Source organism: Anopheles moucheti, chromosome 3 (assembly GCF_943734755.1).
Source record: "Anopheles moucheti chromosome 3, idAnoMoucSN_F20_07, whole genome shotgun sequence".
NCBI classification, from domain to species: domain Eukaryota; kingdom Metazoa; phylum Arthropoda; class Insecta; order Diptera; family Culicidae; genus Anopheles; species Anopheles moucheti.
This window is the reverse complement of record NC_069141.1, coordinates 11428281-11441304: the sequence shown is the minus strand read 5'-3', so window position 1 is coordinate 11441304 and position 13024 is coordinate 11428281. Positions and strand designations below refer to the sequence as shown.

General features: G+C 47.6%; 1 protein-coding gene across 1 annotated transcript; it reads left to right on the top strand.

Annotated features, from left to right (window-relative positions):
* Nucleotides 1-1020: 1020 nt before the first annotated feature.
* LOC128300391 (ataxin-2 homolog) lies at nt 1021-11899 on the top strand. The gene is made up of 3 exons (XM_053036426.1): nt 1021-2253; nt 6743-6871; nt 7041-11899. Exons 2-3 carry the CDS (start codon nt 6775-6777, stop codon nt 9353-9355), a joined length of 2412 nt encoding a protein of 803 aa, XP_052892386.1. The 5' UTR covers nt 1021-2253; nt 6743-6774; the 3' UTR covers nt 9356-11899.
* The last annotated feature ends 1125 nt before the right edge of the window (nt 11900-13024 follow it).

The following is a 13024-nucleotide window of genomic DNA, read 5'->3' as shown; positions in this document are numbered from 1 at the left end:
GCGGATGGGGGTGTCCGCGCCGGCGAACAGTGCGGGCTTGAAAACAAAGAGAATCCATCGTCCGTCTGGCCGAGATCGTCCCTTCCGTCCAACCGTCTTCCCCATTGCTGCCTTTTCCACCCGTGTGTTACGTGTCCCTTCGGTACCGAAACAGGGAAAATAACAACAAAAAGGTAACGCGCGCGCTAACTGCAGACGCCATTCTTCGCCCCATTCTGCTCTAGCAGGGGATGTTTTTGCTCGCTTATCCCCTCACACACTCACACACACATGCAGTGGCATCTTCCATCACTGACCTGGCATAATTTCTCGCCGACCGAGTCGCACACAAGCAGCGCGCTCAAACGCAGCAACGGTAACTCATCCTGCGGTGCGGATGATGATTTTAGATTTCTACACAATTGCGACCCTTTACGAAAGATTTTGACAAAAATCGAAAAAAGAACGACATTTGTGGTTTTGTCTAGTTTATTAGGAAAAGGCATTGATTGCCTGCAATCGGCATATAAACAAAAGAAAACTTTCCGTTTAGGGGATGGTGAGTGCCGACCCGAAACCAGACGAATTGAGTGCCCGAAGTCGTTTGCAGGGTTCGTCGTCGTGACAAGTCTAGTGCTTATCTCCACTATTGTGAAGTTTACAGAAAATGATTCTGTTTTTTAATCGACCGGGTAAGATAGTTGCTATAAGAATATAGCTATAGAGATGGAGATGCGATGTTTATTTAATAAATTTAAAAAATCATTCCTGTCAGTTAGTTAAAGGCTAATTTTTCAGTGATTGTTTTGTTGTATTATTAAGTGACGAAAAGTAAATTTCGATACCGAAATTCCTAAAACGAATCACATTGAACGGAACAGCATTTTCACATCAGCGTATTGCAAACAGTTCAACATATTTCAACCCTCAACCCCAACAACGCGATCGTGCCAGCGGCACTCAATAAACGGCCCGGCAGTTGTGCGCGGCTTCGAGGTGGCGCTCGTTCATTCGAACGCAACATTCTACCGACAACTCGCAACCGCAGCAGACGCGAAAAGCGCGCGCTAGCGGCCACCGGAATAATACGGTCTGATTCGCAGTATCAAACAAAACGGAGCAAAGCAACAGCGTCGTCTAACACGCGCCGTTACAAGTAAAAGAACCAAATACCGTGTTGTGCTTTTCCTGAAGAGAAGAGCAGTTCGTGAAGCAGAAAAGTCGAATAAATTCGTGAACAGTGTTTATCTGAGGTGAAGTTGCTTGTATTCTGTTGGTACAGCAATTGGTGGTAAAAGCTCAGCGTAATACTTTTGAACGTGAACGTGTAACGTTGAAGTGTGAAAGTTTTAGTACACTACTGGAACAAAACCCCCGTGGTGGTAGAAGGTGTTTGAAGCAAAACGGGGGCTAGTGTGTAGACCTTGGCCGCAGGAACCGCTGCAAATTGCGATTGGTTCCGACATAACCGACCGTGACCGTGGGACGCGCGCGTGTACATAGCAGTGCGTCCGCGTGTCTGCAGCAAAACAGTGCAGCAGCAGCAGCAGCAGCAACGAGAGCAAGTGCAGCCAACAACTGGCGCTGGTGGGTACTTCGTTTGCCGTGTACCGGTGTGTGCGTGTTGAAGCCTGTGTGCCAATATTAAACAGAAGAAAGCGGTGTGTATTACACCTTCGTGGAAGAGGTGGTGTGTAGAAAAGTAGAGCAACCCTTCAGTCGGATCGCATTTATTAACAACACTTTACGTGCGTGTTACGTGGTGAGCGTTTTGTGTGTGAGTAGAAAAGAAGCGGAAAAAAGGTAATCAATATTGCTCCATCGGTCCAAAAAAAAAGAGGGAATCCAGAAGCGAAAGGAAGGTGCTGTACGAAAAGTGCATTAGCGTGGAAAACCATCAGTGGAGCAGTTTGTGTGAAGAGTTTAATTAAATATTACTTTTAGTGTATGCCCTCGGCCGAACCGGAGCGCAAGTGAGTGTGTGAGAGTGAAGTACTACGGTTGGGTTAGCAAAACGTAAACTAACAGAAGCAGTAATAGAATCGTGTGAAAACAAATAAAAGAGAGAGAAAAAACAAATCAAGTGCATTTCGGTTGCATTAAAGAAATACAAACAACACATAAAAATAAGTGTTGGTTTGAGTAACAAACCCGCTGCTAAAATCGATCCAATCGAAAAGGTGAAACAAATCGCAGGAGACCGTCACAGCAAGAGCCACCTACTATTATCAGCACCCAGCGGAAGTGCTGCTGTTCATCGCTTCGACGAAAAGAGTGAGTTGATTATCTTAGAACAAAGATTTTAAATGTGTCAAAGTGGAAGGGTTTTCTTAGTAATTGTTTTGCTCGACGTTCTTTGTTGCCTCAAATGGGCGAAATGATTTGTAGAGGTGGAGGTTCTATTATTACTTTACTGGGGGTAGTTTTTTCCCGGTAAAATTTAAAGAAGAGGCTTCAAATGTCGCACAACGAAGACAAAGATTTGTTTCATATTTACCTCATCAAAGCATGAGGAGCGTTATCGAAGAAGGGAAGTAAAATTGGAGCGTGATTATACATGAACTTGCCACGCACGCGACAGACCCAAGGTCGCGTAACTTTAGACTTTCTTTAGACAATGTATTTTTTTAATTTCTCAGTTCGTTTGCTTTTGGTGACAGTGACATTGTAATTTCGATCGTTGTTGTGTGTGCGTAATTATTGATCACTCCCAAAATTGCGCGTAGCGTAGACGAAAACGCGTGTTGCAATCAAAGCAGGTCGTTGCTGGCATCCGTGTTGTCATTAATGTCAAAGTCATCAGAAAAAAGCTCAGAGTTTCAAAAACTTTAAAAACGTGTTCTAGAGTGATCCCAAGCGATAGTTTCAGTTGCATTTGGAGCCAAGAACGTCATCAAATTTAAATGTGAGCTAGTTCTGCCGCTTTCAGAAGAGCTTTCCTGAAACAGTTTTAAATCCATGTTGATTATTAGTATTCCTCTCCCAATTGCTATCGCTGTTACAAGCTTATGAGCCACAACACGTAGTCCCCAGGTGGCGATGGGGGTGGGCCTTATCAATGTTCTCGATGGGGATGAATTCCTCGTTTTTCCACACAAATACACCGATTCGTTTGGTGTGGGGGAAACGATCGATGAGTTGACAGATTTTGTTTACGACGCACATGTAAAACGTGATGGCGTGAACTATGACCTCGTTGTGTACATCACACTAATACCTCCATCACGGGGTTTATTACGATCCATCCAGTAGGAGATGGAGGCGCCTTATTTCCCGACATACCCCCGATTGTGACCTTCTTTCGTGCAGTTTTCATCGGGTTTTTCGGGTATCGGTGCCGTGTCTGACGTGTTATTAGATCATCCCACACCGTGTTGGTGTGTCACACGTACCCGTGCCGGGGCCCTCTTTATTTGTGTGCGGTGTGATGAAGTAAAGCGCACACTTTCACAGTGGTGTGTGCTGCGCTGTTGGGAAGGGTGAGCGAAGCCCCAGCAGAGAGTTCTGTATAGTGCCGAGGGGGTTGCGTTACTCACTCACAGAGCCATTACGGATCTGACGTCATCTGTGTGTTCCCGTGTATGCCGTGCGGTCAATGTACCTACCGAGCGTGTTGAGTCGATTTCGTCGTAGAACGTTCCACGCGAGGACGATTACCCGCGTTTGAGGGCGCTCGGGGCGGAGACCCAACAGATACACAACGGCGGTGGGAGGGTTGAGATTTGTTTTGTTCTGTTTTCCACCATTTTTCTGTTTTTCACTTTACTGCCAAGATGTTGCAAAACAAGGTGAAATATTCTATTTTATCCACACATACAGCAATGCTGATCTGAATCGTGTTGAACACACATCGATGTTGGTTTCGTTTGAGTGCGATCCCCTTTCGTGGGGGCGCCAAAAGAACAGTGCAGGGGTGTAGAGTAATTTTCAACCGATTTCATCATCCCTTTTTCGTCTTTGTTTGGGCGATTCATTATTTTTGCTGACGAAACATTTTTGCAAAATTTCGGGTAACGTCTTTTCTTTAGAACATAATGGGGTAGAGTGGGGACGCCTACCCTAGTTAGCAGCAAATCCCCCACACATGAACAGTTTCTTGCGCAACACCCTTTTGTGATGTGATAATAAAAGGGAATCTTTGCTAAGAATGGTCAGATTGACAAAGCACAGCAAACTATCAAACTGGAACGGCTCCACCGAGTGCTTCGAGTGTTAATTGGGGCTACCAAAAAGCCTGTTCTAATGCTTTAATTTCCCACACACACTCACACACTCACACCGATTGGGGGGGGATGTTTGTTTTTGGCCTCACCGCTTTAGCACCTTTTACTACGCTTCAAGCTCCAAAATGACACGCGCGCGATCAAGGTCGGTCAGCGACGCCATTTGCCGCGAATCGATCGAGCGGGCTATATCCTCTTCCTTCTCCCATCCCCATTATTTGTAGCGCGCCACTAGCCGACTAACAGTGGCTCTCTCGGTTGTGGTGGTGGTGGTGGCAACACAAAACCACCCTCTCTGCTCACTGTAAAAAAGGTGGTTTACCTCGTGCAATGCCAGCCAAAACAAGCGCCACTACAAGGGGATGTTGGTGTGACGTGGGGTTAGCGTGGGGTCAGCGTGGACAACACGGAAGGTGGAGGTGATAGATGGTGTGTGCGCGTGGAATAACATCGGAGAATCAGAGAAAGAACCATTAAAAAAAACACCCTCTTCCTGACGATCGCAGCGTGATCGTGGATCGCTCAATTTTTGAATGTATTTAATCACGACGAACTTGCCGTCAAGTAGCCGTCGATCACCACCCTCCCCCCAAGGGGGTTGTGTTCATGGGAAAACGGTAAATAATTCCTGATCGTGCAGCATCTCTCGCTCTCACGCGCTTTGGTTGTTATTGTTTTGCACGCTTTAATTCTTACTCCACACGTGATAATGGGAGATGGAGTCAGGCGCAGAGCTCAGGTCGCAGCACTGTTACGAATGACGTAATTTTGACGTTTCGATGAACCTTTGCGCGAAATCGGAATTGGAAGAGGGGGCACGCTGCGATACAGATCGGCTTTTAACGCCGGTGATCGCTGTGGGTGCATATTTGGAGTGGTCTCGTTGAAAGATGCTACGAAGCAGCCGCAAGATTGCATCATCCATCCTGACTCGCCGAGACGCTCGCTTGATTCGTTCTGATTTCCTGCACTCGAACACCCAATAATTGTTGTTTATCGCGTGTTGTTCTACGGATGATTCATTGCAACAAACCCCCCGAAAGCTTCTGAATCAACCAAGAATACCGATGATTCATCCAGCACAGTCACAGATAATTAAAGGCAAAACACTACTACCTGATTACAACCGGCCCACAGGTAGAGTGGAAAATCCTTACACGCAATTGTTGTCTAATTTGAATTCCTGCGCATAAGAGGCCCTGACGCACTCGGTCCGGGATGCAAACAACACACAAAAACAACCGAAGATTGGCGTCGCATTATCATGCTGGATCAACAAAACAAACAGCTCCGAAAGACACATGCGCTTCCGAACTGGGATTCAGACGGCGCAAATATGCGTTCCAATGTGCGTACTACTTTCGGTTGAATGTTTCAATCAGCACTCGAGTGTCCGGATTCGTTGGTAAAAATAACCTTTCCGATTGTCAATATATGTCCATGGTGATATAAAAAGAGTTGCTATCAAAACTCTCTTGTAAAAGTTGCATGTCGCTGGGGAATTCTGACACTATGTGCGGTTATGTTTCCCAATTTATCGATATATGTTCCCGAGTTGTGGGCAACAGATAGAGGGAGAGGAGTCGGTCACCTATGGAGCGCTACTGATAACTAGCAGTGGAATTGCAAGCATTGATAAGCCCCAGGCACACCGGGATATGATGGTGCGACGCGTTGCTTTAATTCATGAATCGTGTTTGTGCGCGAGCCCCTCCGGGAAGGACGTTGACGCGTCACCGGTATATATGGCGTGTCAGGGCACGTTGCGTCATTTCCTGTTGTGCGCGCCCAGGTTACTGATAATCGTGGCTGGTTGTTTACGCGTGGGAGACATCGGGTTGCGTAATGGGGCAAGGTTATGATAGGAGGTTGATTAGGTTTTGTGAGATATACAAGATTAGAATTCTAAATTTGTTGCGTTCTTCGTGGACACTCGTCTGAAGATATCGTACACATCCGCTTATCTTTGCATCCTGCTTGCGATGCGCGAGGCCCTAAATCGTAAGCAACCATCAGCAGATTATGCTACGGACCATCGGGGTTCCGGTTCTAGTGGAGAGAGAGATACCACACCACACCAAATCGGTCTCAAATTGCAGCCACACGCCACGTTTGTGACGATTGAACTCTGGACTGTCGAGCGCACGTGGAACGGGTGTTCCGGTTCGGATGGTACTGCGCGCTATTCGCGGCATTGATGACGGTGGATCGCCCCGTTGCGTGATCGCTGTTGCTTCACATTCCTTCATCGCAACACAAACACGTTGTCACATGTTTCGTTCACGTGCGCCCGATGAAGTGCAGGTTGTTTACGGGCTCGTGCTAAACTGCGTTGTTGTGCGGTTATTGAGCAATGTTGATTTATTTTTCTTTTTTTTTATCTCATCTCGATCGTTTTCATTTATTAGATTATTTGTATCTGAATGTGAGAATTGCTGTAACATCATCAAGAATTCCACCTCAACTGAATGATCAAGTTATCAAAGCTCCACACGTACTACAAGTTCTAATGGCGGTTATTTTATGTTTTTTACTTGCAGATGCACCACAACTAGGCTCGAGCGAAATTATTATGATGGTGGCGGACTTTGTAACACGCCAACAGAACGGTTCGCCGCTGAACGGTGAAATACCCGGCCAAAATCACAACTCCAATTCCAACATGCCTGGTGAGTGTTTAACTTTAGCGACCTATCTGTTGCAGAGCTTTCGGGCTCAAGTCTCTCTGGTTGCTTATTCATGTCACTTGTATGGCTCAACTGTCCGATACTTCCTTCTTTGCTGACTCTGTGACTTATTGGTTATGTTTTCCTTTCTTCCAATAATTCCACGCTGCAGCCCACAGTGCCTTACTGATGAGCAACAACAGCAGCAACAGCAACAGCTCCGGCCGTGCCAGCCCGCACACCTCCTCGGAGTCGGAATTCCCCCAGAATGGGTACGAACTGGCGGCCCATCTGAAGCGCAAGGAGCTGTTCTCCCAGCGCAAGCAGCGCGAATTCATCCCGGACAACAAGAAAGACGACAGCTACTGGGACCGGCGGCGACGCAACAATGAGGCAGCGAAGCGTTCGCGCGAGAAGCGCCGCTTCAACGATATGGTGCTGGAGCAGCGCGTCGTCGAGCTGACGAAGGAGAACCACGTGCTGAAGGCGCAGCTGGACGCGATCAAGAGCAAGTACAATATCTGTGGCGAGAATTTGGTCAGCGTCGATCAGATAATGGCCACGCTGCCGACGAACGAGCAGGTCCTCAGCTCGACCAAGCGCGTGAAGCTGGCGAACGGCAGCAGCCAGGGACGGTCTAGCTCACCGACCGGTTCCACGATTGGTTTTCCGCTTTCGCGCAGTCCCTCGCGGCAACCGCAGGCTACCTCTCCCTCGCAATCACACGGACGGGCCTCGTCACCGCACAGTCCGCCAGCTAGCAATGGTACGCCACATCTGCAGCAGTCACTGCTGGCGGTCGCCCAAAACGCACCCAGCACGACGACATCCCCCGGGGGTGCTTCGTCTATTCCTTCCTCCCAGCAGGCCCCGGTGATCCATCCCAATCCGAACGTGGAATCTCCACCGCCGGCGGCACCTGGCTCATCGCCCACCGTATCCTCGGGCGGTGCGATCCAGCACACGAACGGAGGAGCAACATATCTGTCACCGGTCCATGCCATCTACCGGAACGGTACGATCATCGAGTACGAGCGGGTCTCGGAGGGCGGTAAGCTGTCGACGGTGGAGGGCAACGGGCGCAGTCCTTCCCAGATTCGGCTGGAACTGATCGAGCGCAACCTGGACGATCATCATCACCTTCAGCAGCAGCTCGCCCAGCAACAGCAGCATCAGCACCACCATCATCAGCAGCAGTTGGCATCTTCGTCCCAGCATCATCACCACTACAGCCATCATTCGCGGGAGGTGATCCGGGAGTCGGTGATCGATCATCACCATCCCCATCACCATCCGCATCCACAGCACCACCATCAGCCCCAGCATCAACCGCATCCGCCGCATCAGCAGCATCTGCAGCAACAGCAGCATCCGCACCATCTGCATCAGCGAGTGCTGGTGTCCTCGGGCGGTGAACTGGACCGGGACGACCGTTCTCCCTCACCCACGTTGACACCGTCGGCCGCACCTCGCTTCGGTTCCCCCACGACGACCACCACCTCCTCCTCCGCACCGATCTCATCGACATCGCCGCCGACGATCATCTCCAGTACGAGCCCGGCAGGATCGCCACCGGCCCATGTCCCCGTTGCGGCTCATGCGCACTCGCATCACTACCCGCCCCATCACCACCATCACCACCCGCACCACATAGCCGGCCACCATGCGCATCCGCCACACTTTGTCGTGGGTGCAAGCTCTCCGTACGCCAGCTCGGCCCTTCCCGCCAGCGGTTATCCGCTGACGGCCGCGGCCGCCGCTGTCGCGGCCTATGCAAGTGGGGCTGGAGCCCTATACGCGTCACCTCCTCGTACTACCGAAATAGCGAGCGCCCTCCTAACGGCGAACGTGCTCAATTTGAGCCGTCGTGCACCGTCCCCGTACGACTCTAGCCCGCCCCAGACGGCCTCCTCAACGGCCAGCGCGGGCAGCACATCCGAGCACGAGGAGGAACCGGACCGCGAGCGGGAAGTTCACGAACATGCCAACAGTCTGCCGGTGAAGTTGCGCCACAAGTCGCATCTCGGTGATAAGGATGCGGCCACGGCACTGTTGGCGCTGCAGAACATCAAGCAAGAGCCGATCGGCCACCGGTCGAGTTCGCCCGCCTGGGACGATGGTGACGGTTCGTCGGACGAGCGCGACTCCGGCATCTCCACGAACGAGTGGCCAACGAAGGCGGAACAGAAGATGATGGTACCGCTACCGGCATCGCCCCCGTCCGCCTCGGCATCTTCGGCCGGCAGTGCGTCCGGTGGTGCCATCGTCAGTACCGCGGCGATGGCGGCCGCCGCAGCAGCCGTTGCGGCCGCAGCCGGCAAGATCACCTCGATACCGGCGTCGGTGGTGATTAGCAAAAAGGCGGAGGAAAACATCCACCTGCAGTCGAAGCTGGCCCGGCTCGAATCCGAGGTGGCCACCATCAAGAACATGATGATCTCGAACACGACCGGCAGTGGGTTCGGTGTGACTGCGGCAGCTCAGTAGCGCGCATCGTACGGCCGCCCGGTGAGGCGACAACGAAGGCGACGACCGCAACGATGACGGTCCGGCCGGTACCGAACCAAGGTCGGTGAGTCATCGATGCGCGTGTGATCTAGTTCCTGTAAAAGTAGTTCGACGACGACAATGACGGTGGGAAGTTGTCGGAAAGTGTAGCAGAAGTTGGCCGGTGTTGGATGGTATGATGTCCACACGCTGGAGGCATTCCTAGCGCGAGCGCACCCGGGCGAGTAATCCGGTGTTTGGTGATGGAGCATCTAACTGGAGATGCTCTTGCAAGATCCCGTCCTCAACACACAACTCCCCAACCTTCCCTCCCTCCCTTCCCTTCCACCTGGATTGAAGTGAAGTCAAAAACGAAGCCAAGCAGAAAAAGAAGGGTCTCTCATTTATGTTAGTGGGTTAGTTGATCGGTTGGAATTTCTCGCCGCGACGTGGCATGGCAACCCATCTGGTACACGCTGCCGGCGCTGTGGAGAAAGTTACGACAATCTGTTTCAGCTCCCCCCCACCCCCAATCCCGTATAAGAGAAAGGCACGCAGCAAAGCAGCGCTGCTGTGGCACCGACACCGCGCGTAGGACGCGAGGAGAAAGCGCATTGCGCTTGTGAGGCGCGTCCGCGTCCCGATTCGGTGAGGTTGCTCTTTTTTTCTGTCTTGTTATCTGCCGCGTTTCTTGTGCTTCGCTGAACGAGCACTCGGCCGTGTTGGAGCCCCCATGTGAAATGGTTGGTGTTTGATGTGCCTCCAGGTGATGAGCATGCGAGACTTTACGCACCGTTTGCGTGGTTTGGTTTTCGGTGCGTGTGGATGTATTTATTTTGGAAGTCCGTTGGTGGGTTGAACGATGGAATGTTGAAGCAAGAATCAAAAGAATTGACTGGTTGGTTTGTTGGATGTGAGATGATGTAGAACAGACCTGTGAGGAGGAGGTGGAGGACGGAGGAGAATTGTTTGTTGTATAAAAAGAAGAAAAAACTGGTGTATAACACTAAAGCAGAACTGTAAATGTGAAAACCGAACTACATCAATCATATTTATATCCATGGTAGGTATAAGAAAACCTGTACAGATACATGAGAGAAAGGGAGCAAGAAGCAAGTTATATATCAAAAAGGAAATATGAAGTGTATTTTAAAATAATTAGTGTACTAAAGAGGAACAGTAGGTATGATAAAACAAAACAAACAAACAAACAAACGAAAAAAAACATGATTAAAACATAAACACTCAGTCCAACGTAAGATATAAGTGCAAAACATTTGCTGATAAAATGGTTCTACAAGGGAAACAACCAAGCATATATAAGCGTAGCAGTTAGCAGTGGTAACGTTTCTTTTTGTTTTTTGTTTATCTTCAAAGAAGATGATCCTATCGCGTAACGGAGCGTAACGGAAGGAGCTAACGCAAGCTATTAATGGTATATATGTATAAACGATGAGATTTAATCAATACAATTTTAAGCACCCTTATCATACACACATACACACACGTGCAGGAAATTTTAAATTCTGTTTAAAAAGCAGCTTACAAAACTCAGTCGGAAAATGGGGTGTAGTTGTATTGATTACACCATTTTCACAGCAAACAAAACAAGAAAACAAGGGGAAACAAAAGATGGAGGAAAAAAAACACAACTGGAATAAAAGAACCGGAGGAGCAAACTTTTTCGGAAATGTGATATCGTAGGTTTGGAAGCTATTTTTACACATATTAAGAAGAGGAATCAAGCAACAACACATACACATAAAGGAAGAAAAGAAAAACAAAACAAAATATAAACAACACGCAGCGTAAGATTCAAAAGCAAAAGTGTATGCAAGGCCCGCCCCCCTCCTTCGAAAAGGTATTACGAAGTGAATGGCTACTTTGGTTATATCCTTTTGTGTATTCCCTTTGCTGTGCGGCGTTGTTCGTATTTTTATGTGCTTTTATTATTACTACGTTTAATATTATTACTCCCAACGACACAGATACACACAGACACATCTATACGTTCTTCTAGTTTTTTTTTCTTCCTTTTGTCGCCTTTGTCGGTGATAATGTGTCGTGTTATATTTCGTTTGGTTTTTACATTTACTATTTGCTAGTTTTGTTCTGTTTTTCTTCAATTACCTATTAGCCGAATACGATTGCTTCTGATAATTATAATCACTGTATCACAGCTATTAATTTGATTAATATGTTTTCTATTGAAAAAGTTTTACCACGTGAAAACGCGAGTATGTCAATGAGTTAACTGGGTTACAGTTAAAGCTAGTACGTGCGACTATATTGCTCTTTGTAGTAAGGTTTTTTTTTTGCTAGGTTATGTGAAGTCTTTTTTTATACATGTATGCTAAGAGCTTATTATAAACAGGAATACAAGGAACTTTTTGTTTTAGAAGTGTCTCCATACCCCTTCCATGCAGGCGAGAAGACTACGAAGAATTGTTCTTTTTTTATTTATTTTATTTTTATACGAAACACACACACAGAAAAACCCCCAAAATCAATAAAAAGAATGATTAATAAAACTGAAAAAAAAAACACACGAGAGTCTAAGGATGAGATGAATTGCCAGCAACAACACAAAGAAAAAACATTGTGCAACGAAACTGGATGAGAAAGAGAAGAAAACCCCCTTCGGGGGGAGGGTTCAATAGGAAAGTAACTGTGGGGATGTGAAAATGGAGCATGAAAATTGGGTGACAATTTTCCGGCCAACATCCCGACACTGAAGCGGGAAATCTTTATGAGAACACATGTTTTTACAGGGGGTTTTCACACACACTATGGCGTGCGCGAGTAGCTTCATGTCACGGTTGGTGGGATATGAAAGTCAGGCGATCAATCGAATCGGATCGGATTGCTGTATTTTGCCGCATATTGGCAGTGTTCTCACTCATCAATGATCTACCTTTTTATAGATTACTCGCTGAGTAAATAATATTGCTTTCGTAAGAAAGTTAAACAATTGGTTATTTTGATGCATTTTTCCACCTATTGTTTGTAGGTAATTTGGGTACGTGATTTCGGTGAAACAATTGGTTTCGTTTATTTAATTTACGCTTTATAACAGAATAGAAACAAAACACAGCACCGATCGGTGCCTATTATTCCTGATCGTTTTTTAAAGGAGTTTACACTCAACCTGTCCTCTATCGTATATGTGGGAATGACTGTAAATTAATGTACTATTACAACTCACTTCAAACCTCTCCACCCAGAAAGGACGAACAGAACAGTATCAATAAAAGAAAATCTTTCGAACAAATCAGCGTAGTTAGTTAAGAAGAAGGAGCAAACTAAAAACAAGGAAATGGAAGGAAATGGAAACAGAAAAAAACGTGATCCGCAGAGTGAAGAAATCTTTGGACTTGGTCGGTTCTTTTGGACGATACATTTACACCGATACAACAAACACACACAGCCGTGCGAGAAAAGGAGATCTATTATAATATTGTACCGGTGGCGTACCAATACTTCTTACATTACGAATGTTTACTGTATAATTTGTATCAAATTTACGTATGAAATACACTCACTTTCCTAAAAATACATAACAGGGGTTGTCCTGATGTTTCCTCCAAATCGTTGAGAAATGATACTTTTCCGCTGCACCAACATTCCGACGTGTAAGTACGAAAGCAGACGCCTTTGCAACGTCTTGTT